This window comes from Urocitellus parryii, chromosome 8, assembly GCF_045843805.1.
Source record: "Urocitellus parryii isolate mUroPar1 chromosome 8, mUroPar1.hap1, whole genome shotgun sequence".
Taxonomy (NCBI): domain Eukaryota; kingdom Metazoa; phylum Chordata; class Mammalia; order Rodentia; family Sciuridae; genus Urocitellus; species Urocitellus parryii.
In genome coordinates, this window is record NC_135538.1 from 121,605,097 (window position 1) to 121,631,752 (window position 26,656).

The 26,656-nt window shown below is 48.7% G+C and overlaps 3 protein-coding genes across 5 annotated transcripts; 1 reads left to right on the forward strand and 2 right to left on the reverse strand.

Moving 5' to 3' along the window:
• Positions 1-2,598: 2,598 nt before the first annotated feature.
• Positions 2,599-3,178, forward strand: Sfta2 (surfactant associated 2). Its single transcript, XM_026414348.1, has 3 exons — positions 2,599-2,659; positions 2,884-2,972; positions 3,092-3,178. Exons 1-3 carry the CDS (start codon positions 2,599-2,601, stop codon positions 3,176-3,178), a joined length of 237 nt encoding a protein of 78 aa, XP_026270133.1.
• A 3,888-nt stretch (positions 3,179-7,066) lies between these two features.
• Positions 7,067-19,739, reverse strand: Vars2 (valyl-tRNA synthetase 2, mitochondrial). Of its 2 annotated transcripts, XM_026414296.2 has the most exons (31): positions 19,650-19,739; positions 19,342-19,425; positions 18,943-19,170; positions 18,741-18,822; positions 18,527-18,627; positions 18,187-18,308; positions 18,012-18,078; positions 17,818-17,915; positions 16,884-16,965; positions 16,592-16,711; positions 16,079-16,190; positions 15,076-15,164; positions 14,192-14,282; positions 13,846-13,973; positions 13,625-13,728; positions 13,130-13,211; positions 12,736-12,812; positions 12,575-12,650; positions 12,201-12,306; positions 11,932-12,002; positions 11,703-11,828; positions 11,415-11,519; positions 11,198-11,266; positions 11,015-11,093; positions 10,765-10,892; positions 10,482-10,634; positions 9,319-9,525; positions 8,321-8,432; positions 7,988-8,163; positions 7,730-7,858; positions 7,067-7,637 (listed from the first exon to the last, which is right to left on the reverse strand). In XM_026414296.2, exons 3-31 carry the CDS (start codon positions 19,141-19,143, stop codon positions 7,536-7,538), a joined length of 3,195 nt encoding a protein of 1,064 aa, XP_026270081.2. In that variant the 5' UTR covers positions 19,144-19,170; positions 19,342-19,425; positions 19,650-19,739; the 3' UTR covers positions 7,067-7,535. The 2 variants fall into 2 exon arrangements, with proteins under 2 accessions (XP_026270081.2, XP_026270080.2); XM_026414295.2 differs by lacking the exon at positions 19,342-19,425 and having other exon boundaries at positions 19,650-19,719.
• Positions 19,740-19,891: 152 nt separating this feature from the next.
• Positions 19,892-26,042, reverse strand: Gtf2h4 (general transcription factor IIH subunit 4). 2 transcript variants are annotated; one of them, XM_026414297.2, is made up of 14 exons: positions 25,858-26,042; positions 25,119-25,261; positions 24,735-24,839; positions 23,874-24,005; positions 23,531-23,627; positions 23,349-23,437; positions 22,893-23,004; positions 22,668-22,736; positions 22,409-22,492; positions 22,074-22,206; positions 21,746-21,876; positions 21,056-21,103; positions 20,829-20,907; positions 19,892-20,198 (listed from the first exon to the last, which is right to left on the reverse strand). In XM_026414297.2, exons 2-14 carry the CDS (start codon positions 25,256-25,258, stop codon positions 20,026-20,028), a joined length of 1,392 nt encoding a protein of 463 aa, XP_026270082.1. In that variant the 5' UTR covers positions 25,259-25,261; positions 25,858-26,042; the 3' UTR covers positions 19,892-20,025. The 2 variants fall into 2 exon arrangements, with proteins under 2 accessions (XP_026270082.1, XP_026270083.1); XM_026414298.2 differs by lacking the exon at positions 25,119-25,261.
• Between the last annotated feature and the right edge of the window lie 614 nt (positions 26,043-26,656).

The window sequence follows — 26,656 nt, forward strand, 5'->3', positions numbered from 1 at the left end:
ACTAGGGATTGTACCCAGGGGTTCTTTTCCACCAGTTTCATCCCTAGTCCTTTTATTTTTTATTTTTAGACAGGGTTTCACAAAGTTGCTGAGGAAGAGAGGCTTCTGTAGAGCCACAAGAAGCCCTGGAAAACTGCTGGGCTCCACTTAGAGCACAAGAATCCCCACTCTGAGCCACCAGTTGAGCCTAAGTTCTCTAAATGGATGAGCTCTTCATGTACTAGCAACCTACCCCCCACCCCAGCCAGAGTTGGTCCTCAGCTCAGCCCTCCTCAAAACAGGCAGTCCCAATTATACTATCCTAAGGTTCTCGTCTCACTCCTAAAAATACAACTACTGAGGGTCAGAACATAGGGGTCCCTCAGGAAAGCAGGATTTGGGAATTGATGCTGCAAGGAGAGATGGTCAGGCCTGGGGACTGTGCACCTGACCTTCAGGAGACCCCAGGGTGGAGTGGGAGACTGGATACCTGAGGTATCTTGTTATTGCACTGGGTGGGTGGGACCAGGTAGGTTTTACCACTCACCTTGCTCCACAAATACTTGCAGTCAAATTGGCAAGAAAATAGTTTTATTCAAAGCCAGATCTAAAGAAAGATAGAGGAAACTTTTATGTTTCAAATCACCATCTTCAGAAAACTTAAGAGCCAGGATGGGGCTGGGGATGTGGCTCAAGCGGTAGCGCGCTCGCCTGGCATGCGTGCGGCCCGGGTTCGATCAAAAAAAAAAAAAAAAGAAAACTTAAGAGCCAGGAAAGCTTTTATAAGCAGAGGCAGCAAAGTAGAACAAACAGCAGGAAATAGACATATGTAGATTAGCTAGACAGTGTGACCTAAGAGTAAGTCGGTGGGGCGCACGGTAGTTTATATTCTCAGTGTAAAGAATTTTAAAAATTAAAACAATTTGGAGCTTTAATTCTCCATATGAGAGATTTTGAGTCTGTTTCAATCTCTCACCTAGTCAGCTGCAGCCTGCAAAGTTTCCTGTCCCCTTGGCAGAGAAGGGGCAAAGGAAGAAGAGGCACACCAGGGAAGGCACTTGTCATGTTCAGGCACAATGTACACATCCCTGAATTCCAGAAGTTCAGCTTTGGGGCTGAGTCTGCGGTGCGGGCATTTACCACTGCTGAGCTGTGGATCCTCAGGCATCCTATCTATGTCTTAGATTCTCCACCTATAAACAGGGGTGATCTGGGACTCACTACAAAGGGTCATTATAGAGTTGAGGATATAGCTTAGTGGTAGAGCACTTGTCTAGCAAGCACACGACCCTTTCCCAGCACCACAAAATAAGTCAAAGGGTCCTTATAACTGTTAAAGGAAATAGTGTTTGTAATAAGCCTAGCACACAGTCATTTTGTCTATGGTTATGTAGAAAGAGGGGAACACCGGCTGGGAAAGAAACAGGGTGCTTCTCTCTCAGGAAGGTCCAGACACCCTAGTGCATCTGTGTCCACCCTTCTTCCCCTCCTGTGTCTGCTGCTCTTTTTGCCCGTTTTCCTTCCCACTGGGTCTTCCTGCTTCCTCAAGGAAGCATGTGAGTCCCTGGAGGTCTCACTGCAGGTTTACTCCAACTCCCTGGTCTTGCTTTGCTTTTGGCTTCTCTCCCTGACTCTTCCCAGTGGTCCCTCTGCCTCTACCCCTCAGCACTCAGTCCCACTGTTTTTGGAGGAGCAAAGGGTGACACAGGGAAGAGACAGAAGATGCAGAACCTGTGCCCCTGTGTGATCAAGTGGGTTTAGATGTCACTTGAGTGTCAGTCTGTTGAGCATGTTCCTGTGTGTCTAGCATCATGAGGGACTAATCCCTCTGCTACTGACCTGCTAGGTGACTTTGGCAAGTCATTAACCCTCTCTGGGCAGTTAGTTTCCTAGTTTTTAAAGAAGGGCAGTAAAATAGATAGGCCCCCAGCTCCCTCTGTGCTTGCCCTTCTGCCTGCGTGCCTGTGCCCCTGGGTCTTGGTTGGAGTATGTAGTATGCCCCAGAAATGGGGGAGGATAGTGGATGAAATGTGTCTCCACCTGAGTATCTAGGATGCGTTAGAGCAACTAACTCAAAACATTCAAAGATGAAAGTTTACACATTACCCCATTATCCTCACCTAGAAAGCAGGATACCTGGGCTTAGGAAGAAGCCAGGTTTAATCCACCCCTCCCTTTGGGGCCCACATTCCTGAGCCCTTTGGTGGCAGGAATGATGACAATTAACAGTAGTTAATAATTAATCCCTAATGAGAGGCTGGACCTGGGTGGGATCCAGACACCTGCAGGCAGGACACCTCCCTAGTTCCCTGCTTCCCTCTCCATTTCCCTCTTCCTGCCCCCCAAGCTTGAAGACATGGAGAAGGGGTGGGACACAAGCTGCACTGCACACAAACAGATTGCACCACTGGATCTCCAAGGGGACCACTCTACTTTCCCCAAGAGCCCAGTGAATGGCCCTCTCCAGGGTCCTCAAAACCTTACAGAGAGAACTGGAAAATCCAGTTGCCCAGACCCCCACACCCTTTCTGCCAAACACAGGTGCTAAGGACTGAGGGTAAGGAGAGGCCACCTGGGACTTCAGATATCTCCTTACAATAGAGTTGTAAGGTGGCTACGATGAGATCTGCGCTGCCCTTCTTCCTCCTCCTGGCCCTTCTTGGCAGCTCATATGGAGCAGGTGAGTGCTAGACGGTGAACACCTGGGTCCTCAGGGCAAGGAGAATCAGAAGAAGGTGAGGGGGACTTCTTGGCCTCTGGAAAAAAAAAATGGAGGCATATCAGTGCTGAGCTTCTGAAAAATCAGAATGAAACCCTGCCCCAAGAGGGAAAGTGTATCACAGGAGGGTGCCTGCCTCCTTAAAAGTTCACTGCTCTGACTTCTGCGTCCTTTTGGATCCCCAGGGCCAAGCGTGACTTTGCAAATGAAGCTGAAGGCATCTTTTCTGGCAAATGTCTCCCATGACTCCAGCTTCCCGGAATTGCTCAAGAGGGTAGAATCTGGGGAGGGGAAAGTATGGGGTTTGGGTATCTCTGCAGGGGTCTGGCTGTCTCAAGGGTGAGAGTAAGGAGCCATCCTAAACCTCATCCTCTATCCCTTTCTGTTCCCCAGCTCTGCCTTCTTCTCCACCTCCCATCAGAGACCAACGTCACCCTCCATCATGAAGGAACCCCGCACAACTTCACCTGCAAAGCCTGAAAATAACTGAAGCCTGTGTTGGCTAAGGGAATCAGTCCCCTGGGGTGCAAGGTCATATCCTGACCCTGTCTTCCAACAGATTCTTGTCCTGTTGTGTGCCAATAAAATGCTATATCCAATGTCTTGACTTGACAAATCCATGAACAAAGGGCGGCAGAAAGTGGGTGTTGGATGCCCAAGTCTCTGACCCTCCCCACTCCTAAGCAGAGTGTTCCAGGATGAACTCTCAACACCACAAAGGTCTAGAAGGAATCTGAGGAATTAATTAACTATTAGGCATGGGCACATGCACGCATACACACACACACACACACACACACACATTTCCAGCAGAAGTCTTCAGAACACCTGGGAATAAAGGAAAGTAACAGTTATCAAATTATTTATTCCAATTGTTTATTCCAGGCCTCATGCTTTCCCATCTTAATGCCTGTGACAGTCTCAAATGTAGCCTAATAGGTATCATATCCTATTTCACAAATGAGCAAAAAGAAGCTCAGAAAAGACAAATCACTTGCCCAAAGTTTAATAGTAATGGAGAGTTCAAGCATCAGCCAGATATCTTGGTTTAAGCAAAATTTAAATTTCATCTCCCTTGGCTTAAGCTTTTAGGGCCCAGGAATATCAGACAGGTATGTGGACAGAACACCCCCCAGGACATGGTCCCCTGGCCCAGGGATCCACACAAGCCAATCAGGGTGAGGACAGGGTGGGAGGCAGCTAAGAGAGGGGCAGGGGCTTCAGCTCCAAGAGGTTGGCCGGCCTGGCCCAAGTTGTGGGACCCTTGTTAGGTGAGCTTGTGCCAGATAATCACATGAATCTGTAGTCACACAGGACTCCCTGAATCCTAAAAGGTTTTTATTTTCTGTGAGCCTCCAATTCTTTACCCATAAAATGGGGACAACAACAGTGCCTGTGCCATAGGACTGTTGTGAGGATTACATGGATAAGCTCCCTGGGGACATAACAGAGCATATCACACAACCATGCCCATGTGGGTATAGTCAGGAAGTACTGGTTTTATGGTAGAAATACCTAGTCACTTCAAGAGTTCAGGTACCTTTACATTCTATTTTCTTGATACAGGCATTCACATAACTCCTCTCAAAATGATTTGGGTTTTGCCTAGAGCAATGTTACACACCGGTAATCTCAGCTACTCAGGAGGCTGAGGCAGGAAGATCTCATGTTGAAGGCCAGTCTCAGCAATTTAGCAAGACCATCTCTCAAAACAAAAAATAAAAAGGGCTGGGGATGTAGCTCACTGGTCGCTCAACTGGGTTTCTTACCACTTCTCAAGACACAAGTTTGAAGCCCAAAACTGACCCCTTATGGGTGTTATGATTGCTTCCTCTCTTCCCCAGTACTTGCCTCTGCCCACCATCTCCACCAAGTCACCATCACCACCATATGAGAGGAGAGTCTGGCTTCCCTAGAAGGTGGTGGGGAAGACAAGAGTTGAATAGTGAACATACCTGAATGTGATGAAGCATAGAAATGGAAAACAAAAACAAGTTCCTCTACTATCCTTTTTAACTGTCCTGAGACAGCCCTGAGAAGAGGTAGCCAGGGGGTCCCAAAGGAAACCAGTGTTTCATGACTTGCCCCTAGTCTGAACTAGTGAGCAGGTGACCCCCATGGTCCAGATGTGCACATCCCCAGGCAAGTTTGGGGACTGGATATCTGAATCCCTCTCTTGGAGAAACAGATAGCAAACTATTCCCCAACCAGGTTCCTAGATCTCAGGGCCTGGAATCACCAGGGCATGGTTTCCAGATTCTTTTCTTCAAGAATTATCTTCCTAGATTGGAAACAGAGCAGTTCAATGAAGAGAATGCTTTGGATTTCACTGGAACTGGGGGTGACAGAGATGGCTAGCCATCCCCCTAATAGTCATTCTCATTTTGGACATTCACATACATCTTAGTTCGGGCACATAGCTCATTATGTTACATTTCCCAGCCTCCCTTGCCAATAGGTATGGCCATGTGGTTAGGTTTGTCCAACAGGATGCAAATAGAAAGGAAGTGTGTAATAAGTTGAAAGAAAAGGGCTTCCACTTCAGAGAGAAAAAAACTCAGGTTTTAAAACTGCCTACAATACAATGTTTTTTCCAACAGAACTTTTTTTTTTTTTTTTTTTTGGAGGAGGGCGTACCAGGAATTGAACTCAGGGGCACTCAACCACTGAGCCACATCCCCAGCCCTATTTTGTATTTTATTTAGAGACAGGGTCTCACTTGAGTTGCTTAGTAACTCACGATTGCCGAGGTTAGCTTTGAACTTGTGATCCTCCTGCATCAGCCTCCTGAGCCACTGGGATTACAGGCATGCACCACCACACTCGTCTCTAAAGAACTTTCTGTGGTGATGGAAATGTTTTATAACTATGCTGACCATGTAGTAGCCACTGGCCATCTATGGATATTAAACAACTGAAATGTGACTAGTGTGACTAAGGAACTGAATGTCTCATTTTATTTCATTTCAATTGTATTAAATAGTCAACCATTTTGGACATTACAGCCTTGAAAGATCCTGAGCCTTCCCTATTCCTCACTGCCTCCCTCAGCTGCTGACTTCACCTCCCTGAGCCTCCCTGAGCTGGCTGTGCCCCACACACTGGCCTCCTTGCTACTCTGAGCACCCCGGGCATGTCCACACAAGCTCTGGCTTTTCACATCATCTAGAACATTTTACCTGAGACATTCACTTGGCTAATTCCCACACCTGCCACAAGTCTTTGCTCAAACTTCACTTTCATAAGATCAACCCTGCTCTCCTATTTAATATTACAGAGTTGCCTCCTACACAACACATTCAAGTCCCCTTACCCTATTCTACCCTTTCTTCCCCTATTAGCATTATAACTTTCAAAAAATGCTTTATCATTTACTTATTGACCCATGTTACTTATTTCTGATAGGTACCAGCACATAGTAGGCATCAAGAAAAACTTGTCAAACCTGAGGAAAAGAAATAGGGGACTGCTCACCCCTTCTTTTTCTCTTTCCTCCAGGGAGGGACACAGACATGGTGGCAGGAGCTGGAGCAGATCTTGGACACAGTTAGAAAGCATATCAGAATGGTAGGAAAATAGGATTAAAATGGACATGGACTCCCATTATTGCAAAACTCTCCTCTACTTATGCCCAGAAAGAGAAACATCCATCTTATCTAAATCCCCATTAGGAGGTTTGATTCCAGCATCCAGAAAGGACCTGCAAGTTATAAGGTTAAATAAATTGGGTTAAATCCCCATTGATACCTTGGATAAGTTACTTTCAGTCTGAGCACGTTTCTTTATCTCCAGAATGAAGCTAACGCCCACTTCATGAGGTGTTTGGTAGGATTAAATGGTATTATACCTGGAGCACCATGGAGGACCCAGCCCATGATCAACTTGCCACAAATAGCAACTTAGAGCTGCTGAATAGAATGGAATTTGGGTGCAGAAGGGCTAGTACTTCTAATTCCGCTGATATGAGACAAGGGTGTTTGGGGTGGGTAGGGTGGCTAGTTGTGTATCTGCACATAACTCAGTCAGGGTTTGAGCACTGTGACTGTGGTGCTCAGGTCTCAGTTGCACAAAAGGCACATAACTCCCAATGCACCCTATAGCCCTGCAGGCTGAAGGAAGTCCCTGCAGCAGCCAGGACACTGCCAAGGGTTGGGCCATGGTCATTGAGCCTGTGCCCTGCCCCACCACTGGAAAGCTTCCCTCAGCAAGACAGGTGCCACCCAGCACCCATACTCCCATGCAGTCAAAAGACCCAAACTAACAGGTAGCCTTCGTCTCCAGACCAGGCTATCAGGGAATAATGGACAGGCAAGAAAGTCACCATTAAGGGAAAGGGAAAAAAGGACCACGGGCAAATGTGTTTGGGATTTTATTTTATTTATTTATTTGTTTGTTTGTTTGTTTCAGTACTAGGGACTGAACCCAGGGGCACTCCATCACTGAGCTATATCTATAGCTCCTATTATTATTATTTTTTATTTTGTGACAGGCTCTTACTAAGATGCCCAGGCTGGCCATGAACTTGCAATCCTCCTACCTCAGCCTCCCCAGTAACTGGGATTACAGGTATGTGCCACTGCTATCTGACTCTTGAGATTTTAAAAGTTTATCTGAATTCCTCATTCCCAAATGTCCTGGCTAATCCTGAGCAAGTGTAAGGCTCAGGGGGTAACCAGTGCATCTTGAGGATACTCATGGTGACCAGGCCAGTCTGCTTCCTCATTTACAAAATGAGAAAAGTGGACCACTAGTCTGAGTTCTCATCAGACCCTAACCACTGACAGATCTGCTGTCCCCAGATACAGGTCTAGGAAGAAGGACTGACAGGGCTGGTGAGTTAGAGCTCAGAGCTCCTGGGGCTAGGAGACTCATTCATCAGCTGCTGGAGGTGAAAGGCTGCCTGGTCCAGTTTTGACAATTCCAGGCGGAGGGAGGAAAGCTGTAAGAGGAGAAGGTGAGGATACAGTTCATCCTCCCAGCCCAAGCTCCCTCCAGAACTCAGGTTTCCAGGGTGGCCACCCCAAGCCTCACCCTTCGCTGCCTCTGGGTCTCTGCCTCCCCTTCTGATGGGGTCCGGGCCATGAGGCCATCAAACTGCTTTTGCAACTTGTGCCTTCGGGCAGCTAGCAGAGGTAACTGGGTCTGGGGGTCCACCAGGCCCTGGGGAAGAACAGGGAAAAAAGGCTGAGACATCTGCAGCTTGCCCAGGCCTCCACCTTCTCCACCTCTTCCTCAGTTGTTCCCTTCCACCCAGCATTCTCCTCAATCCCTCCAGGCCCCTCTGATCACCTGAAGCTCCATGTAGACCTGGATGGTGTCACTGAGTGAGGCCTGGGCCCAGCCAGAGGGAGCTGCTGCATCTGGTGGTAGGAGACCAACAGCCCCACAATGGCCCAGGGTGCCCAGGGGCTCCAGGAAGGCCTGGAAGAGACCCTGCTCCCCTGGCTCCGAGCTCTGCAGCAGCACTGGAGAAGGAGAGAATGACATGGCTCCAACATCAGCTGCTCCTGCCTCACTTTCCATCCTGTACATCCAGACCCTGGAGTCTGACCTCCAGGCTGTTCTCTTCCCCCATTAATCCCTTCTTCCTGCAGACACCCAGGTATTCAGGAGCCACCTCACCTCGAGGCCGGGCTTTGGTGAGCTGGTAGATGGCTCGGAGAGCCCTCAGAACCTGCACAGCATCCTGCACCTTGGAGAAATGTCGCTCAATTTCGGGCTGGCGCCATTGTTCCTGGCAAGGGGGGATCCAGCATTGGCAAAGGGGCTCCTGGGAGACTCAGCATCAACATTCCTGGCTGTATCCTCACCCCATCCATGCCCACCCATCTCCTTAGGGCAACAGATCTGTTCTCAACAGCACATAAAATGCTCCACTTCCAGGAATATGGTAGCAAGTGAGGAGCCATCCAAGGTTTGATGACTGTTTAGTTGCTCTGACTGAAGACAGCCAATAACCAAACCTAAATTAAAATTTAAAACACTATTCAAAATTCCAAATAAATACCAAAATAAACAAATAAACTTTAAAATAATTTTTGGGTGAATCTGTGGTGCTTATCATTCTTAAGTTATGAAAGCTACTGAGATAGCTGATCATGGTTGTGCACGCCTGTAATCCCAGTGGCTCAGGAAGTTGAGGCAGGAGGATCGCAAGTTTAAATCAGCCTCAGCAATAGTGAGGTGCTAAGCAACTCAGTGAGATCCTGTCCCAAAATAAAATACAAAACAGGGCTGGGGATGTGGCTCAGTGGTCGAGTGCCCCAGAGTTCAATCCCCATTACCCAAAAAAAAAGCTGCTGAAATTATGTTGATAATCTATTACTACCTCATCTAACCTTTATCACAACCAAGACATATACTATTACTATCACCAGTTTAAAGATAAGGGAAACTGAAGCAGTCACATAGTATTAGTCTACCAAAGGTCCTGCTCTTGACCATTATGTTAACACTGTCCTCAAGACCCTAGAGTTTTACCAGCAATCTGGCAGTAACCATCCTCCCAAACACCCACAGAAAGAACAAACCACACAGCAGTAACCCCACAGTGAACCCTATAAGGCTGCTCCCAACTTTGATCAGGAGTCCCATTCCAAGGTACCATGTCTGTGACTCACCAAACTGCAGGCACTGGGGTAAGGGGCCACAGAGACACTGGGGGGAGAGGGACTGCCAACCCTGGGGGGCAGCCTCTGCCAGAGCTCTTCAGCCAGGAAGGGCATCAGTGGGGCAAGGAGGCGGAGACCAACATCTGCGCAGGAGAACAGGACCTGAGGAGGCTCTGAGGGGCGGGGTATGTGTGACAGCACTGGCTTCACAGCTTCCTAGGGAGGAAGTCAAGAGATCAGAGGATAGGCCACAGACACATCCTTCGCCCACAGATGCTAGCATACCCGTGGGGAGCTCTGGGAGCCAGCAGAAACAGTTTCTTGGAGAGAGGGACAAGCAGGAGCACCTAGCATGTCTGAGACCACTAGCTATCCCTAGACATATACTAGAGAACATGAAGAGGGGAAATCCAGGACAGTAATTCTCACCAGTGGGCAAGAATAAGATTTCCAGGGAGATGTGAAGTTTGGGGAAGGGGGAAAATCAGTTTTTAGCTTATTCAACCTCATTGTATTTTAAAATTTTTCTTATTTTCTCATTTATTTATGAGGTGCTGGGAATTGAGCTCTGAACCCTGTACAAGCTAGACAAGCACTCTACCACTGAGCCACATCATCAGTCTTAACCTTATTTTAATAATGTTAAGAAATAGTAAGCTACTAATTGGTCCACAGCCAGCAGCATCCCCTGGGACAAGAAATGAACATTTTCAAGATCCAGCCTAACCCACTGAAGGAGCAATGCTGGGTGTGGACAGGAATCTGTGGTCAACAAGCCCTCTTGGTGAGGTGGGACACTGAGGCAGGAGCCCTGGTCTACAACTCTCTCCTCCCAGGCCACTCACAACCTGCCCATAGTCTAAACAAGGCAATCATGGGGGGAAAAAAATTCCCCTTGCCTTCCATCACTGATTTGTGAAACTTTTTTCTAGAAGTCTCCCTTCCTCCTGTCTTGCCACAACAAGTGCCTGGCTTGACAGTGGCTGTGCTACACAGGCCAGTTCCAAGGAAGATGTGAGCTAGGAACCCCCTGGACCTTCCTTTCCTATCTAAGGAAACAGTAAGAATTTGTTAACGCATTTTTGGCCACTGGCCCCAATTTCAGCAGAAACTAGCAGGAGTGCCACTCACTGGAGTACTACCATTGGCCAAGCCTTGAACTGGCCACTCACCAGGTAGACATCACAGAGGTCATGGAGCCAGAAGTGGTGCAGGGTGTGAGTGACGAGTGAGAGCTCCCTCGTGAGGAAACCCCGCTCACACTCCTGGGCAGCAAGAGCCAGGCGGCTGAGCATCCAGGTGTCCATGGGAGAGGAGGGAGAGATCTGTGGGCAGAGGGAGATCAGGAGCCAGATGGATCGACCTCCCACTCCCCTACTTCCTCTCCTTGGAGGTGCTCCTTCAGCCTTTGGATATGAGACCTTCCCCACTCCAAGCACCACTCCTGTATCTCACATGCTCTGCAGGCTGAGGTACAAAGTTCTCCCCTAGGGCATTGAGGATAAAGCGCAGGGCATTCCAGATCTTGTTGCAGAAATGGCGGCAGCTTAGGACCTCAGAGACAGACAGGTGCAGGTCGCCCCCTGGAGGGAAGAGAACAAAGGAGTTTTTATGTGGGCAGCAGTATGGGAAATCCTAGATCCTGCCTGCCTCTCTTGCACAGGTATTTGGCTACCTTATGCCCAGTCCACCACCCCAGGCTCACCCAGGGCTCCATGGGAGCACAGTGCAAATCTCAGGGCATCTGTCCCACACTCAGGGATCCCATGAGGAAAGTCCTTTTTCTGCAGAGGAAAAAGATGGTGACAGATGTTTACAGGGCTAGAAGTATGGGCTGCAGAGGAAACCCTTGAACTAGAGGCTCAGATGGGCAGGCGTGGCATCTCACCTGTGCTGCAGCTGCAATGGCCAGCTCTGCAGGATCCAAGTTCCCATCTCTCAGCTTCTCCTGTAGCACCTGGGGATGCATGAGGAAGCCACTGACCTAGGTCAAAAGCCTGCCCCTATTAAGACTCACACCTACTGTCCCTCACCCCTCTTGTCCCTTCCAGCTGGCCCCTCTCCTCAGATTCCCCCAACTCCCAAGCCAGGGCATTCATTCTCACCTGTAGCTCCACCCCACTGATGATGTCCCGTGGGTCCAGAACATTCCCCAGGGACTTGCTCATTTTCCTGCCCTGTCTGTCCCGAACCATGGAATGAAGAAGTACCTAGGGGGATAGAAGAGGTCAGCAAAGGAGCTCAGATCTTTCTGGCCTCTATACTTTATGGTTAGAGTAGGCAGTGGATCAGAAAAAAGGGAACACAGAAAATGTATCAGGAGCTAGAAGGAAGGAGAGGTTTGGGGAAACCTGGGGATCTACAACAAGGGAAGGGCATTGAAAGACTGTTACCTTGCTGAAGGGGAGCTGCCCAGTGAGCTGGGTCCCCAGCATAACCATGCGGCCCACCCAGAACAGCAGGAGATCACTGCCAGTTTCTAAAAGTGACAGTGGGTAGAAACGAGCAAGGTCTGGGGTCTAGGAGGAAGAGATAAATAGTAAGAAGCCCAAGCCCTTGCCTGGGCTCTTCTCAACTCTGTGGGGGCCCAGCTGTCCACCTTCTTCATTATCTCCACCTCACCTCTTGGGGCCAGCCCAGGGCAGAAAAAGGGAAAAGAGCTGAAGAGAACCATGTGTCCAGGACATCAGGGTCTGGGAAACAGAACAGGGTTTGGGGACAATTGGAACCTCAGCATCTAGCACCTCAAACCACTGATGCCCACCCTTGCAGGCCAATACACCCCAGAGACCAAGGGGCTTACTTGTTACTCCATTTCCAGCTTGCCCAACCCCACCTCTCCAGCTGAAAGACCCAGCCATCCTGCCCTCCCCTCAGGCTCAAGCACTCACCCCTCTCCAGGGTCAGCTCTGCGCCTGGTCTCCCTGTCAGTTCTGCTGCTACCTCTCTGGCCTCAGCCTCTGAACGTGCAACCACCCAACAGTCCTCCCTGTCATCCTGAAAAATCAGGGGGTGGGGGAGAGCGAGGACAAATAACAATAGACAGGCATAAAATGTCTCTTAGTCTTCATGTTCTCTCCAGTGTCTTAGAATGACTGGTCCCCTCTGGGCGGTGAGAGGAAGAAACTCCGGTTCAGGGAGCCTTTGCCACATGAGGCTACATGACCAAGACCATAAAACACATCAAGAGGCAGGTGCTGGGACTGGCAGTCCTCTGACTCCTGGCTATGGTTCTTTCCTCCACGCCCAGCTTCCTCCTACCAACCTTCACATGCTCCCCGATGACCAAGTAGGCTGGAATCTGATGACCCCACCACAGCTGCCGGGAAACACACCAGTCTCTGCCAAGAAAACAGGACATCAGTGATGTTTCAGCATATGAAGAGGATCTCCATCCATCTTCACAAGAGCTCCTCTGACCCTTACCCAATGTGGGCAAACCAATGCTGCCAGCTCTTCTGGTGAAAGGAGGGAGACAGCTCCAGGGCCCCTGACTCCACAGCCTAGAAGGGAAAAGGCCTTTAACCAATGCTCCCCTTCCTGTATGCCCACACCTCCTGGGATGAGACAGGTTGCCTCTGAAGTGTTTTTAAAACTCAGAAAGGACCTCAAAAGCTTTCTAAGGAGATTCTGGGCTTGAGTGAGACTACAAGCCAGCCATCCATGGGCCATCTTTTCTCTGTCCCACACATCACTCCCCTCAATTACCACAGCTCTAGATCTTTGGGGCAGGAAGTTCTCTGGCCTCTAGTTTCTTTTTCCCAATTATCAGAGAGCTCCCCATTCCCAGGGCCAGTTGTTCCTCATATTGCAGCCTCACCTTGGCAGCTCGGTCCCCCATTTCCCGGCAGCGGACAAACCACTGGCTCTTCAGTAGGTATTCTACCACGTCCCCAGAACGGCTGAAAGGTAAACAGTGATCCCATCATTCTGCAAGCCCTGCGCCTTCTCCCAGGGACTCTACTCCATGCCAGGCCCTCATTATTGAGGATGCAGCAATGAATAAAACCAACAGAGTACCTGTTTTTTGTTTTTTTACTCCAGTACTGGTTGGGGGGGAGGGGTTCTACCACTAAGCTACATCCCCAGACCTTTCTGTTTTTTATTTTGAGATAGGGTCTTAGTAAGTTTCTTTCAACTTGCAATCATCCTGCCTCAGCCTCCTGAGTAGCTCAGATCATAGGAGTGTGCCACCACATCCAGCTCAAAACCTGTATTCTAACATAGGGTGCAGGGCCCATCCCGTTGACACTCTTAATCTTCATCTACTCCCTTTTGGGCATGGCCCTTAGTAAAGGAGTTAAAGCAGGACTACCTGCAGATTGGCAACACCATGGGGTGTTCCTGGAGACCCCGGAACAGGCCCTGCTCCCTCAATGCAGACATAATCTTTTCCCGGGCCACAAATCGGTGAAGACCCTAGGGAGAAAATGGAGACAGCAAACATTAAAGGCCTTAGAGAAACAAGAAAATGGGAAAGGAAGACAGGGCAGAGAGTGCCCCCAGAGGATGGATTAACACCAAGATTAGTCCCACCTGCAGCCAGTCCCCACAGAGAGAAGTCATGGTCCCATCCTCCGCAATGACACTCAGGGGACTCAAGCCATGTCGGGCCCCCATCTCAGCATCAGCAGGACTATGAGCAGGAGTCACCTTCACTGCCCCTGGGGGAGCACAACTGCAGTGAGCACTGATCCTGACCTTGGCCTTTGGTTTTCCAGATGCATCATCACCCACACCTCCCCATGCCTCCCATCTTCTGTCTACCTCCTGTTCCTTCCCCTCTACCCATTCATATTTCACTCCTCTACTTTCTTCCTTCTCCTAGTTCACTCCCCTCTCCCCCAGGGCACCTCCCTCCGAACCCCTGGCCTCTGCTCACCTGTGCCCATATGTGGCTGAACAGCAGTGTCTGTGATGAGGGGAAGAAGATGTCCTGTCAAGGGATGGCGAAGCTGTCGTCCATGTAGATGCTGAAGGGAAGGGATAAAGATAGGCAATCAGGAACACGGATGGGCACATGTTACAGGAAGGACAGATCTGGGCATGAGAAACTTGGGAACAAGAGGGTGGAAACCAGAAGGTAAAGAACTAGAGCAAGGTCAGCCAACTTTTCTTTCAGGAGCCAAAAAGTAAATATTTTAGGCTTTGGAGCCAAGAGGAAAATTTAGTCTCTGAGTATCAGTTAAAAAATTTAGAAAAAGGGGAGAAAAAAATTAGTCTCTGAAAAATTACTCCATGCTGTCACTGTCAGTGTGGCAAAATTAAATGAAACTAAATACAATTAAACACAACAGAAGCCATAGATAATACATAAACAAATGAATGTTGTTCATACAAAAATAGGCAGCAAGCTGGGCACAGTAATGACCTGGGAGGCCAAGACAGGAAGATCACAAGTTCAAGGCCTACCTTGACAATTTAATGAGACCATTACCAACTTAGTGAGAACCTGTCTCAAAATAAAAAATAAAAAGAACTGGGGGTGTAGCTCAATGGTGAAATGCCCCTGGGTTCAATCCCCAGGCAAAAATAGGCAGTAGCTAGATTTGGTCGATGGGCCACTATAGTCAACACTAAGAGCTGAGAAAAAGCACAACATGAGAAGGGAACAGGGTCACAGCCACTGCTGAGCTGGGATGAAAGAAAAAGTCTTACAAACAGAAGTAGGAAGAGGAGAGTAGAAGCCAGCATCTTCAGAGAAAGGAGGGTGAACCATGGGGGCAGGAGGGCTATTGTGCAGGCAGCACATTTTGTATTAATTACTGTGTATCTGGAGTCCTCAGGGTGAATGGCCACAGCCACATCTCCAGGCAATGTCTCTGGCCTCGTGGTTCCTACTATGACCTCTGCATCTAAAGACAAAAACATTCAAGCACTTACAGTTGGTCATTACCCTCACCCTTCACTCCCAATACAATTAAAGCCAGGAGAACTGGAATTGGCAAGGGAAGGAAGCAGACAAGGTCAACAGGCCCCTCGAAATAACAGAGAATTAGAAGGCATGTCTACATGGGCCCAGGTTTCCTGTAAGCACATGACCAGAGGCCTGAGCGGTATTGGTACAAAGGAATCCTCAATAACTAGACAGGAGAAGTGGGGATGGCATTAATAAAAGCAATCAGAATCCTGCTGGGCACCCAGAGGACCCAAGGGTGTCTCAGATCCTAACTGCAAATGCTGTGCCTTCTCCATGGCTAGGGCCAGACCCCCTGCAAAACACTTCCTCAGATTATTCTGCTCATCTCTCTCCCCCTTTTCTGAACTACAACTGATTCTTTGTCTCTTTCCTGAGTAGCAGACTCCTGCAAAATTACACTAAGTTCCCAAAAGGCAAGGCCAAATATGCTTTTCTTTTCTCTTTTAATTTTTTTTGTAGCTGTAGATGAACAGCATGCCTTTGTTTTATTTCATTTTTATGTGGTGCTAAGGATTGAACCCAGTGCCTTACATGCTAGGCAAGTACTCTGCCACTGAACTACAGCTCCAGCCCTCTTTTTTTTTATGTTTTTTAATTTTTTTTTAGTTGAAGAACACAATATCTTTATTTTATTTATTTATTTTGATGCAGTGCTGATATAACCCAGTACCTCAAATGTGCTAGGCAACTGCTCTACCACTGAGTTATACCTCCAACCCCCATATATGCTTTTCTTAATCCCCTAGGTAAGTGTCCACAATGGTGCATACTCTACTAGGCCACTACACAGCCCAACATGGGCTAGAGGAAAACAGGAAAGTGGGCAACCCTTCAGAGGAGCACACTCACCAGCCTCTCCATCCACAGGGAAGGCGACAAAAACAAGGAGACCAAAAGACACAGGAGTGGGGCAGCCGGGCAGTCGGAGCTCCGTGCGGCCTGGGAGGGACCGACTCTCCACCTGGAGAGGTCAAGGCAGCCTCTCTGTAAAGCTCACACCTAGAATTCCTCTCCCCATTGATATTTATGCCCCAACCTCCCTATAATCCATCTAAATCCCATTCAGAAGAGCCACCTCCCTTTACCCTCACCCAAATTTTGTTAGAGTAAATATTCACTGAGCACCTAAGCACAAATTCTCATCTAAACTTTACAACAGTCCCACAAGGCAGGCATTCCATCTCTCTGATTTATAGGTTAAGGAAGTAGAGACTGAAAGAGGCTAAATAGCATGCCAAAAGTCACATAGCTGGTTGTGGCAGATTTGAATCCAAGCAGTCTGGCTCCAGAGTCTGAGCTCTTAACTACTTGCCTACCCTGCCTCGGAGCTCTCACAAACCTGCTTGTCTTCTTCTGCCTCACCTCAATATCCGAGATAGCTGATCTTAAAGCACACGACCAGTTGACAAGCTGACGGTTCCGGTACAACAATCCTGCATTGTAGAGTCGCACAAAAGCTTCGGTCACAGCCACTGAGGAGCCCTAGAATGACCTGAGTGTCCACATCTAGCAGCCCCTTCTCAGAATGTCTCCCTTCAGGGACCTGGTCACTTCTACTTCCCTTTCCCAATATATTTAATAAGCCCCCTCCCACACAGATCTCTAACCACACTCCCCTCCAACATCCACAGAGACCCCAGTGTAGGACACTCACAGCATCCATGGTAAAACACTCTCGATCCCAGTCCAGGGAGGCACCCAGAGCACGCAGCTGCTCATAAATCTCTCCTCCTTTCCTGCACCCAGAGAAATACCTGTCAGCAGACATATCCCAAGCACCTTCTAGGTACCAGGCCCAGTGCTGCCTCCACCAACACCAAGTATTGGAGGAAAACAAAAGTGCGTATAACACAAATCATCTAGCCTCTAGAAGCTGATGGAAACAGACCAACAAACCAAGTGGAGGGCTTTCTAGGACATTAAAAGAAGCATAACAGAGGAGGGGAAGCCAATCTGTGGAAAATCCAAGAAAGCTGCACAGAGAAAACAGCAAGTGATAAAAGACCTAGAAGAATGAGAGAAATTTTAAGGGTCTGGAAGTTGGGAATGGGCAAGTAGGAGAGGTGATGAAATCTAAGCAAGAGAAAGTGAGAGAGTGAGATAAGTAGACAGAATACATATATATACACACACACATACACAAACATCTATACAAATATACACACAAACACATCTTTTTTTTTTTCTTTTTGATACTGGGGATTGAATCCAGGGACACTTTACCACTGAATCACATCCCTTGCCCTTTTTATGAGAATGGGTCTCACTAAGTTGCTAAAGGGCTGCTAAATTGCTACAGCTGGCCTTAAACTTGCAATGCTCCTGCCTCATCCTCCTGAGTCACTGGGATTACAGGCATGCTCAGCTCAAACATATACATTCTGATGTATATAAAATACATACATATACACATACAAAGCTAAGAGACTTCACCCAATACTAAGGGGCTTCAGAGTTCCCATCTCTGAAAAGTGAGAACTGTGTTGAGATGAACTGAGGTCTACAAGTTAGGAGAGACAGTAGTGGAAAACCAGAGCTCAACCTGCCAACACTGGGGTGGCCCCTGCAACCCAGATCATCACACTCACGCCTCCTTCCACTGCCACACCACCCTAAGGAAGTCTTCTCGGCTCAGCTCGTGTCTCCTCACTCCCTGCTCCTTCCACAGTTGTTTCTCCACCACAGCCTGCAGTAGGTGTAAGGCAAATGCATAACAAAGCAAGTTGCTTTTGGAGAAGATACCACTTTTGCCTGAGAAAAGGAAAATGACAAAAAGACCTACTTGTGTAGCAATTCCTGCATGATCTGAGCCAGGAACCCACAGCACTTGATCTCCCCGCATCCGGTGCCTGAAACAGAAATACCCTCACTTGAGACCCTGAGTTCACATGGTTATTTTCATTCATTCCTGCACTTTTTATTTCCCCTCCAAGAACTGCAGTCCCCATTCCCCTCACCAGCGCACGAGGGCATCCTGTATGGCCACTGTGAGTGCATGGCCGATGTGCAGGGAACCAGTGACATTGGGAGGTGGGATACACATGGAAAAGGTCTCCCCTGTAGCCTGGGGCAGTTGTGCCTAGAAGAAAGTCAAAGGAGAGGACTGGATATTACCTGGGGCAATAGCACCCTCTGGTGCCTCCAATGCAGAAAGAACTTCTAGGAAATAACAAGAAAATGTGAGGCCATAAAAAGAAAGCTATGAAATATGAGCTCAATTCAGAGGCTATTGTGCCCAACCTCAAAGGCCACTCTGTCCTGGGAACCATTTAGTAACCCTCTCTTCAAGACACTAACCTGGTATTCTGGTTTGAAGAAGCCCTCTCGCACCCACCACGGGTACCAGGCAGCCTCAACATATCGGGGGCTGTAAGCAGGAGGCAGAGGCCCAGAAACATCTGTGGAAGCAGAAGGGCAAAAGACTAACTATTGAACTTTCTTCCAGGCTGCATTTCAGCAGACCAAATGGGCAACAAAAATATGAGAGATGGCCTTCAGATCCCCTGGTTACCTTTCTTTTCACCAGGTTTTGTAGGGATTTCATACAATAGTATCTCTTTAGGACTCCAGGCTTTAGTGGATTCTGCAGATGACTGGTGGGATGGAACAGAAAAAGAGTTTGTAATTTCCAGTATACCTCAGCCATTTGGATCCCAGTCGTCTCCTCCAGCCCCCTTCCAAGTTTCAAACCCAAGGACAGACTGACTTCTAACCTTGCTTTTCCCTGCAAGTCCAGCCTCCAGAGCCGCCTGCTTCTCCCGCAGACGCTTCTGTTTGGCTTCACGGTTCCTCCGGGAAAGGGAAGATCCATAGGGCTCTGACTGTGTAGAAAGGGAATGGGGCCTAGGGAGGCCCCATGAGGGCCTCAGGCCCCACAGTGGTGGTCGAAAAGAGGCCAGAGGCAAATGAGGCATGAGGAGTGTTTGGGAAGAGGTCAAGATCTGTTTTGGATAGACAGAGAGCACATAAGGATTCGGGATGCTAGAGAGTCACACCCACCAGTCAGTCCCTTATTTCCTGCCTCCGCCTAGCAGTGCTCCCTCATTCTATCTCCTTCCACACAACTCTGCCTCCTTAAGTGCCTGAGTACATTGTATCGGGAGATATCGGACCCTGCAGTCAATGGAGACTAGGGCGCTTCTGGAGCAGGGTCGGAGAGTCTCTGCCCCTCGACATCTGCGACACGACGCTGACCGCTGTCACAAGGAACAGAGAGGTTTCAATAGTTTGAGAGGTGATGAGCATCCGCGCGCCTAGGAGCGGGTAAGAAGCCCCGCCACAGACACTAGGCTCCCCGCCTGCCCTGGAGCCACCCATAGATCCCCATCTCCCGCGGACCAGTCCTTCCGCTAGGCCCACATTGTGCGCCAGATCCCGTTGCCCCTCCCACCTCCTGGGAGACACCCCATTGCACGCTTACCCCCACGATCCCACCGCTATCCCAGGGCGCCCCGCGGTGACAGGCGCCGGCGTACGGACCTCGGAACGTGGCCGGCAAGCCCCGCGCACTAGGAGGCGGGGCCCCGCGAGGCGCATGCGCGGAAGCTGTCCTCCCGCCACCTGCAAGACTTATGGCAGCCGGAGCCAAGGAACCGGTACAGTGCGTCAGGGGAAGCCCGCGAGAAAGCGATGCGAGCCAGCCGCAGAGCTCATTTCCACAATTTTATTAAACAAGATAAGCCCTGGCGTGTAAATAAAAAAGCACCTGAGTTGTGAGGCCGCGCCCTCCGTCATACGGCCGTCTTGCCCGCCCAGCCCGGTCCCGCCCGCCCAGGTCCATGGTGGATTAAGCTCTTTCAGGAGCTGTGCTTCTGCCGCTTCCAGAAGCGCTTCACGTCACTGTGCCCGGCGGGGGTCACCACCATGAGTCGTTTAGCCGAGTTCTCGAACACAAGCACGCCCAGCTCCCGTGCATGTGCCAGCAGCAGCTCAAAGTCCACTTGCGACAGGAACTGGTTATACAGGACACCTGGGGTCGGCAGGACAGGAGGACCGGGATGAGGGGAAGAGAATGAGGCTGGAGACCCTTTATTTAGCCCCAGGAGTCTTAAGGCAACCTCTGTGCTTGCCCCACAGCTACTTTTAAAAACAATTGTCTATCCTTGTCTGCCCAGGGCCTTAACACTAGTGTTCTCCAGCCATATTCAGAAAGTCAGTATAAAACAATAAGAAAACCCGTGAAGGTCCCTGAAACCCAGGAAAATGACTGAATTAAGCCCCCCCCCCCCCACTTTCTCTCTCAGTCTAATCCACACTGCACTGATTTGGATCAATTTTTTAAAAAAATATTTATTTTTTAGTTGTAGATGGACACAATATCTTTATTTTATTTATTTATATGAGGTGCTGTGAATCGAACCCAGGGCCTTGCACATGCCAGGCAAATGCTCTACCACTGAGCCACAACCCCAGCCCCTGGGTCAATTTTTTTTATTGCTACTAATTCACCCCTGCCACATTCCATCCCCCAAAAAAGTGTCTTGCCAGATTTTCTCTCCCTTTCTGTGCAGTGCACAAAAAATGAAATGCACAAAAACTCCTCTGCTCATCAAGACTGCCATTCTTTTGGCCAATGACTTAAACTCAAGAAGCCACTCACCCTCAGTGAACCGTAGTCTGTCCCTTTCTAGCTCCCACAGACGAATCTGGTCAGTGATGGTAGGGGGCAACACAGGGGTCTGCAGGAGCAAAGAGTAGGCTGTAGGGATTTAAAAAATACTGCCCCAAACAACTCCAGCCCTCTAATCATGTCCAAGATTTGGACCCTTTTTCTTTTCCATCATCTGCCAGGTGCCAGCCCCCTGGCTTATTGGTACTTGTCCATACCTGTTTGAGCATCACTGGGTGAGCCCTTGTCCTTAGGAAATGGATTATCTAGGAAAACAGACAAAAATGAGATGAGGGCTCAAGCGAGAGGGCAGAAAAGTCATCAGAGTTCTCACCTGTCTCGGAACACTCTTAACTCTATTTAACTCTACTCAACCCATTTCTGTTCAGCTGTTATCCCAAGTTGCTGCTCCCGCTGATCATGTCTGCTATTCCTTCTCTGGCACATTTGCTCTTTCCATAGTCTTATTTATTCTTTCTTTAAAATAGCAGTAGCTACTATATTTTGAGCACTTACTGCTCAACAGACTCCAAGTTAAAAGCTTTACCTCTAGTCTTCCACTGAATCCTCCCAACAACCCTGTGAGCTGAGAAATATCACTTACCATCTGAGGAGACTGAGACTCAAAGGTAAGGCAACTATGATCAGTTTACACAGCTAGAAATAATGGTGCTGAAGCACAAATCCAGAGCTATACCTTCTCCCTCCATGTATTTCTCCCTCAAGGGTCTCCCTATTCCCACAACTAAGGCCATGATTTCTCCTTACATTCCTTGTGCTCAAACACAGACAACTCATCACCACAACTGTGACAGACTTGAGGCTTGCCTTCCATGATGGGCCACTCTATACCCCAAGGCCCACACACAGCCCATCTTCACACCTCTGTTTCCCCCAAGTGGGGATACCTGCTGGGCTGTGATGCCACTGGCAATGGCCTGCTGCACACTCTCCCGGGTCACCTGTGCCACAACCATGTTGGGGAAGCGGTAGAGCATCTCAGAGAAGAGGGCAATGAGGGCAATCTGCAGCTCCGACTCTGACCCAGGGATAGGAAGGGAAGATAAGAAAGCTACCCTCATATTCGGACTCCCCTGAGCCCTTCCCTCAAACATGAGGAGAAATATCAGAAAGCTCTGTAAACCACCAGTAAATGTAAACATAAACTGCATCCCCTCCCATTTCCTTCCCCTCCCACTCCCACCCTTAATCTGCTCTCCCTCTGTCCAGTCTCACCCGTGTAGGCATATAGTCGGTAGTTGGTTTCCACGACAATGAAGCCTGGCTGATGCACAGTGCCCCCAGCCCCAGAGACACCTGATGAGAGATTGATGGCCAGGCGTGTGGGATAGTAACGTCGAGATTTCCTCTGGGAAGGACAAAGGGAAAGACAAAGGTCACCTGTCAGTTGCCCTACATCTTCCTGCTTGGGACATCAGATCCCTCCCAGTGCACAGAGCCTCAACCTTCAACTTCCTCCCCAAGTGACCCAAGTACTCAGTCCTGGCAACTGTTTCCTGCTGGTGCCAAGACCCAACTTCCCTAGAAGCCATGTATCTGGATGTTCATACCTTCCTCTGGAAAACAAGTCCAAACTCTCGTAGATGTTGCAGGAAATTCAACAGAGAATCACTCATACCCTCCACAGAGTAATCCTGGGGAAAAGGTAACTCCTTTTCAAAACACATCCCTTCCTCCCTCCCTCAGTACCATAGACTCATTCCCTCCTCCCCCTTCTCTGGTCATTCTATGTTCCTTCTTATTTTCTCACTCTACTGCCCCAACCTGACTTCCCCTTCCCATCTCCTTGTCCTCTAGCCCCTTACTTACCTTGCCCAGAGTAGAGAAGCTGAGCTGAAAGAGGAAGGAAAGAATCTCCACTAGGTCCATACCCCGGCTCTGGGAAGAAAAGGACAGAAACAAATGAGAAATGGGAGGGGGAAAATGAAGGAGAAAGACAGGGAAGAAAGAATAGAGAACAGCCTATGGGTGGTTATCTCTCAGTGGGATGTAAAAAGATCAAAGCATGCTGGCAAGGAGCCCTGGCCTCCTCACCTGGGCTGTCTGCAGATACTGTAACATAAAGTACCAGAGTTGGGCAGGTGTGTCCAGCAAGAGGAATTGGAAGCCAGCAGAGGTAATGCAGGGCGGCTCTCCAGGTTCAGTACTAGACACAGAAAGGGACAATGACAAAGATATGCATAGAAAGACTACCATCTCCACATGTCCTCTTTTTTTAAATATTTATTTTTTGGTTGGACACAATATCAATATCTTTATTTTATTTATGTATTTTTATGTGGTGCTGAGGATCGAACCCAGGGCCTTGGACATGCTAGGCAAGTGCTCTACTGCTAAGCCACAACCCCAACCTTCCATGTGTCCTCCTATGCTTCTTCTAGGTATCTCTGGATATATTCAATCAATTCCCTCCAATCCTGACTCACCCTGGACACCTATTTTATCAGGGCCCCAAGGAGATGGCACAGCAGCTCCCTCAGGCTTCCTCACCTCTTCATGAGCCCAGCCTGGCTGAGGAGCTGAGCCAAATCCTGGCTGACAGCTGCACTGGGAGAGCCCACCATGAAGTGTAAGACCACCTAGAAATGGAAGACAACAGAGAGACCAAAGTATCCACAAACCACAGGAAGTAGAAACACAGTAGAAATACACTTAGATGCCCATGTCCTCACCTCCCATCGCTCCTCAGCGTACTTGTCAAGTGAGGGAACATCCCGGGCATGCTTGTCCGGTCCCAGTTGACTTGTGTCATCAGACCAGGCCTTCCCCCTATGGCCAGGATATGCCAAGAATAAGGAGGCCTATCTCTTTCCTGCTGCCCTTCAATCTTTCACACCTTTAACCCATGGGTCATACATCCTACATCCTACAGCCATATCTGGTCCAACTTATTCCTGAATGAGCTCCCAAAGGTCCCAGGACCCTAAGGTTCTGAGGCGGCTCCTCAGAAGTTCTCCTCCAGCATGTAATTAGCAGTTCCCCGGCCTAGTTTAGGAAGAGACGGAAGTAACATACCCACCCAGAAGGGCAATGCGGAGATTCTGGCGAAAGATGGGGTTGAGAATAAAGCCCTGAAGACCACCAGGGAGCAGCTGGGTGTGCCAGATGCGGAGGCCACTCAGCAGCCCTGTACTTTCTTCCTGAGCCCTGGAACAGAAGTAGAGAGGTGAGTAGGGTGTCTGAAGAGCAAAAAGAAAGCCATAAAGGCCTCCATTTCTGCCTTTTCTGAACTGGTGATCCTTGAAACAGTTCTACATAGTCAAATTGTGCCTTCTTTTTTTTTTTAATATATATATATTTTAGTTGTTGAGGGACCTTTATTTTATTTATTTGTATGGGTGCTGAGAATCGAATCCAGTACCTCACGCATGCTAGGCAAGCACTCTTACCACTGAGCCACAACCCCAGCCCAAATTGTGCCTTCTTAAGATAAATGTCTTCACTGAAATGCCTAGCAATCTACAAGAGTCTCATTATTGACATCCCAATTCTCCAAGAGGGAAAATATAGCACAGTTTCCAAAGTTTATTTAATGACAAGTTTTGCAATACACCCATTAATAAATTAATATTTCCTGGAGGGAGTGGGGCTGTAGCTCAGTGGCAGAGCACATGCTTAGTGTGCATCTCAAGGCCCTGAGTTCAATCCCCAATGCCCAAAAAATATATATATGCATATGTGTGTTTATGTGCATATGTGTATGTATGTATGTGCACATACACATATATATGTATATGTATGTGTGTGTGTATATATGTGTGTGTGTGTGTGTGTGTGTGTGTATAAAACTTCTTGAAAGTGTTCCAAAGAACAGGAGTTTGGGAAATCTAGAGGTTGAGAAATTTGCGTTTAGCTGAAAATGCAGTAGAGACTCACTTGCTGAATTCCTTCTTCACCCACAGGGCTACAGCAGCTTGTGGCAAAGGCTGCTCCAGAAAGAGCATCCGCATCACCCAGTTTTTAGCTAAAGATGGGAGCTCCCTGTAGAGGGTAGAAGTCAAATATTAGTATCAGAAGCTGTCCCATAACTGAATCTCTGCTTTCAACTGCCTCTCAAACATCTCATCTCATCCCCATATCTTTACCAGTCCTGTTGCCTACACAAGCTCCATCTGTTTTGGCCTTCCACATTTGGGAGTAATCTCCAATACCCCTCTACCATCACTAGGCCACTAAGCTGCTACCCATGATAATTATTCCAGTCTGAAAGCCCTATTACATTTCCCCACCATGATCCCTGACACAAAGAAGTCTCCTCACCTAAAGACAGCCAGACATGTGGCAGGATGCCCATACAATCGGTCCAATACCCCAGGGCTCAAGCCCCCTAAGAATTCCTGTAGATTCCTGCATTGTAGGTGTACTCGATTCAGTCCACCCCTTGCAGGGGTGCTCTCCATCACCTGAGGGATGCAAATGTTAGACATACATCCAACATGATCCATGCCACTGTCACCCCTAATCTTTCTGTTTCCAGATCCATCAGCCCATAACCCCATCTTTTCTGAGGTTTCCTCTCCCACATCACTTATCTCTTATTTCTCTCAAATTTCACCAACCTCCAACCTCCCTGCCTTTCCTGCTTCCCTATCCCAGTTCTGCCCTAAACTCCAGTCTTCCCTCGGTTGTCCTCTCAAAATTGCCGTGTGCTTGAAAAATCATTTGGTATTCGAATGACTTGTCTCATCTTTGCTAAGCAGAGACAAAGAGATTTGTGTGCACCCAGTACTATCCCCGCTTCTCTTCTACTCCTCCTAGCCAGATCACTCTACAAGCCCCAACTCTGTCAATCCTCCCCATATGGCAATAAACTGCCTCTTCCCTCCATGCTTCCCAAATCTAAATCCACCTCTATCCCCTTCCCTCCCCAAAGTCTACTTCACCCTCTCACTGAGAACCACACCGTCCAATCTCCTAATTTCTCGCCTCTCACTCAACTGTCTTCATAACCCTGGACCTCTTGGGCCCCTTCACCACTATGTCGATCCCCCTCACGCACCCCGGGTCTTGAACAGTTGCTTAATCAAAGCCAGTGTCTCTCATTAGCTTCCAGAGAAAGAGGAAAGGATGGTGAAAAAAGCGAGAAAAAGATGCGGGAGCGGAAAAACTTCAGACAGGAGCCCAGTGTGAAGTATTCAGAAGAGAAGCGAGAGCAGGGAAGGAATGGAATGGAAGAGTGGAAAGGATGAGAATAGGGGCTGCACTTGCCCGCCGCGAGGCATTCTGGGAATTAGAGTCCTATCCTTGCCCATGCTGGAGCGGGTCTGAGGAGTGTCTGACTACAACTTCCGAAAGGCACTGCGGGAAAACGGGGAAGAGAGTGGCTGTCTTTTAATTGACAGAACCAGGAACACCAGAAGCCTGGGTACTTCGTTCCGCGGCATTCTCGACCCAGGCTGCTAACGGCCGGTCTAACCGGCTGGAGCAGGAGGACCTGAGGGTAAAAGTAGCCTGAGGGCTCCCAGTGGGAGGCGCGCTGAAGTGACCCGGTTGCTTGGACAGCTGGGCTCCTTGAGCTTAGTTATACCATAAAATTGGTTACTGCACATGTAGAGCATTGTCACCAGTTAACGATCTAGTGCGCCTTACTTGGCAAGTAAGTACTCAATAAATCTACATTTCTGCCTCCGCCACGCTACCAACCCCTATGTAGTTCGGGATTGATACAGGTTTTTTGTTTTGTTTTTGTTTTCCCTGTACTGGTGATTGAACTCAGGAGTGTTATATAATCAGCTATATATATAGCTGGGTTTTATATTCAGCCGCCCCCTCAACCCTGTTTTGTTTTGTGCGGGGCG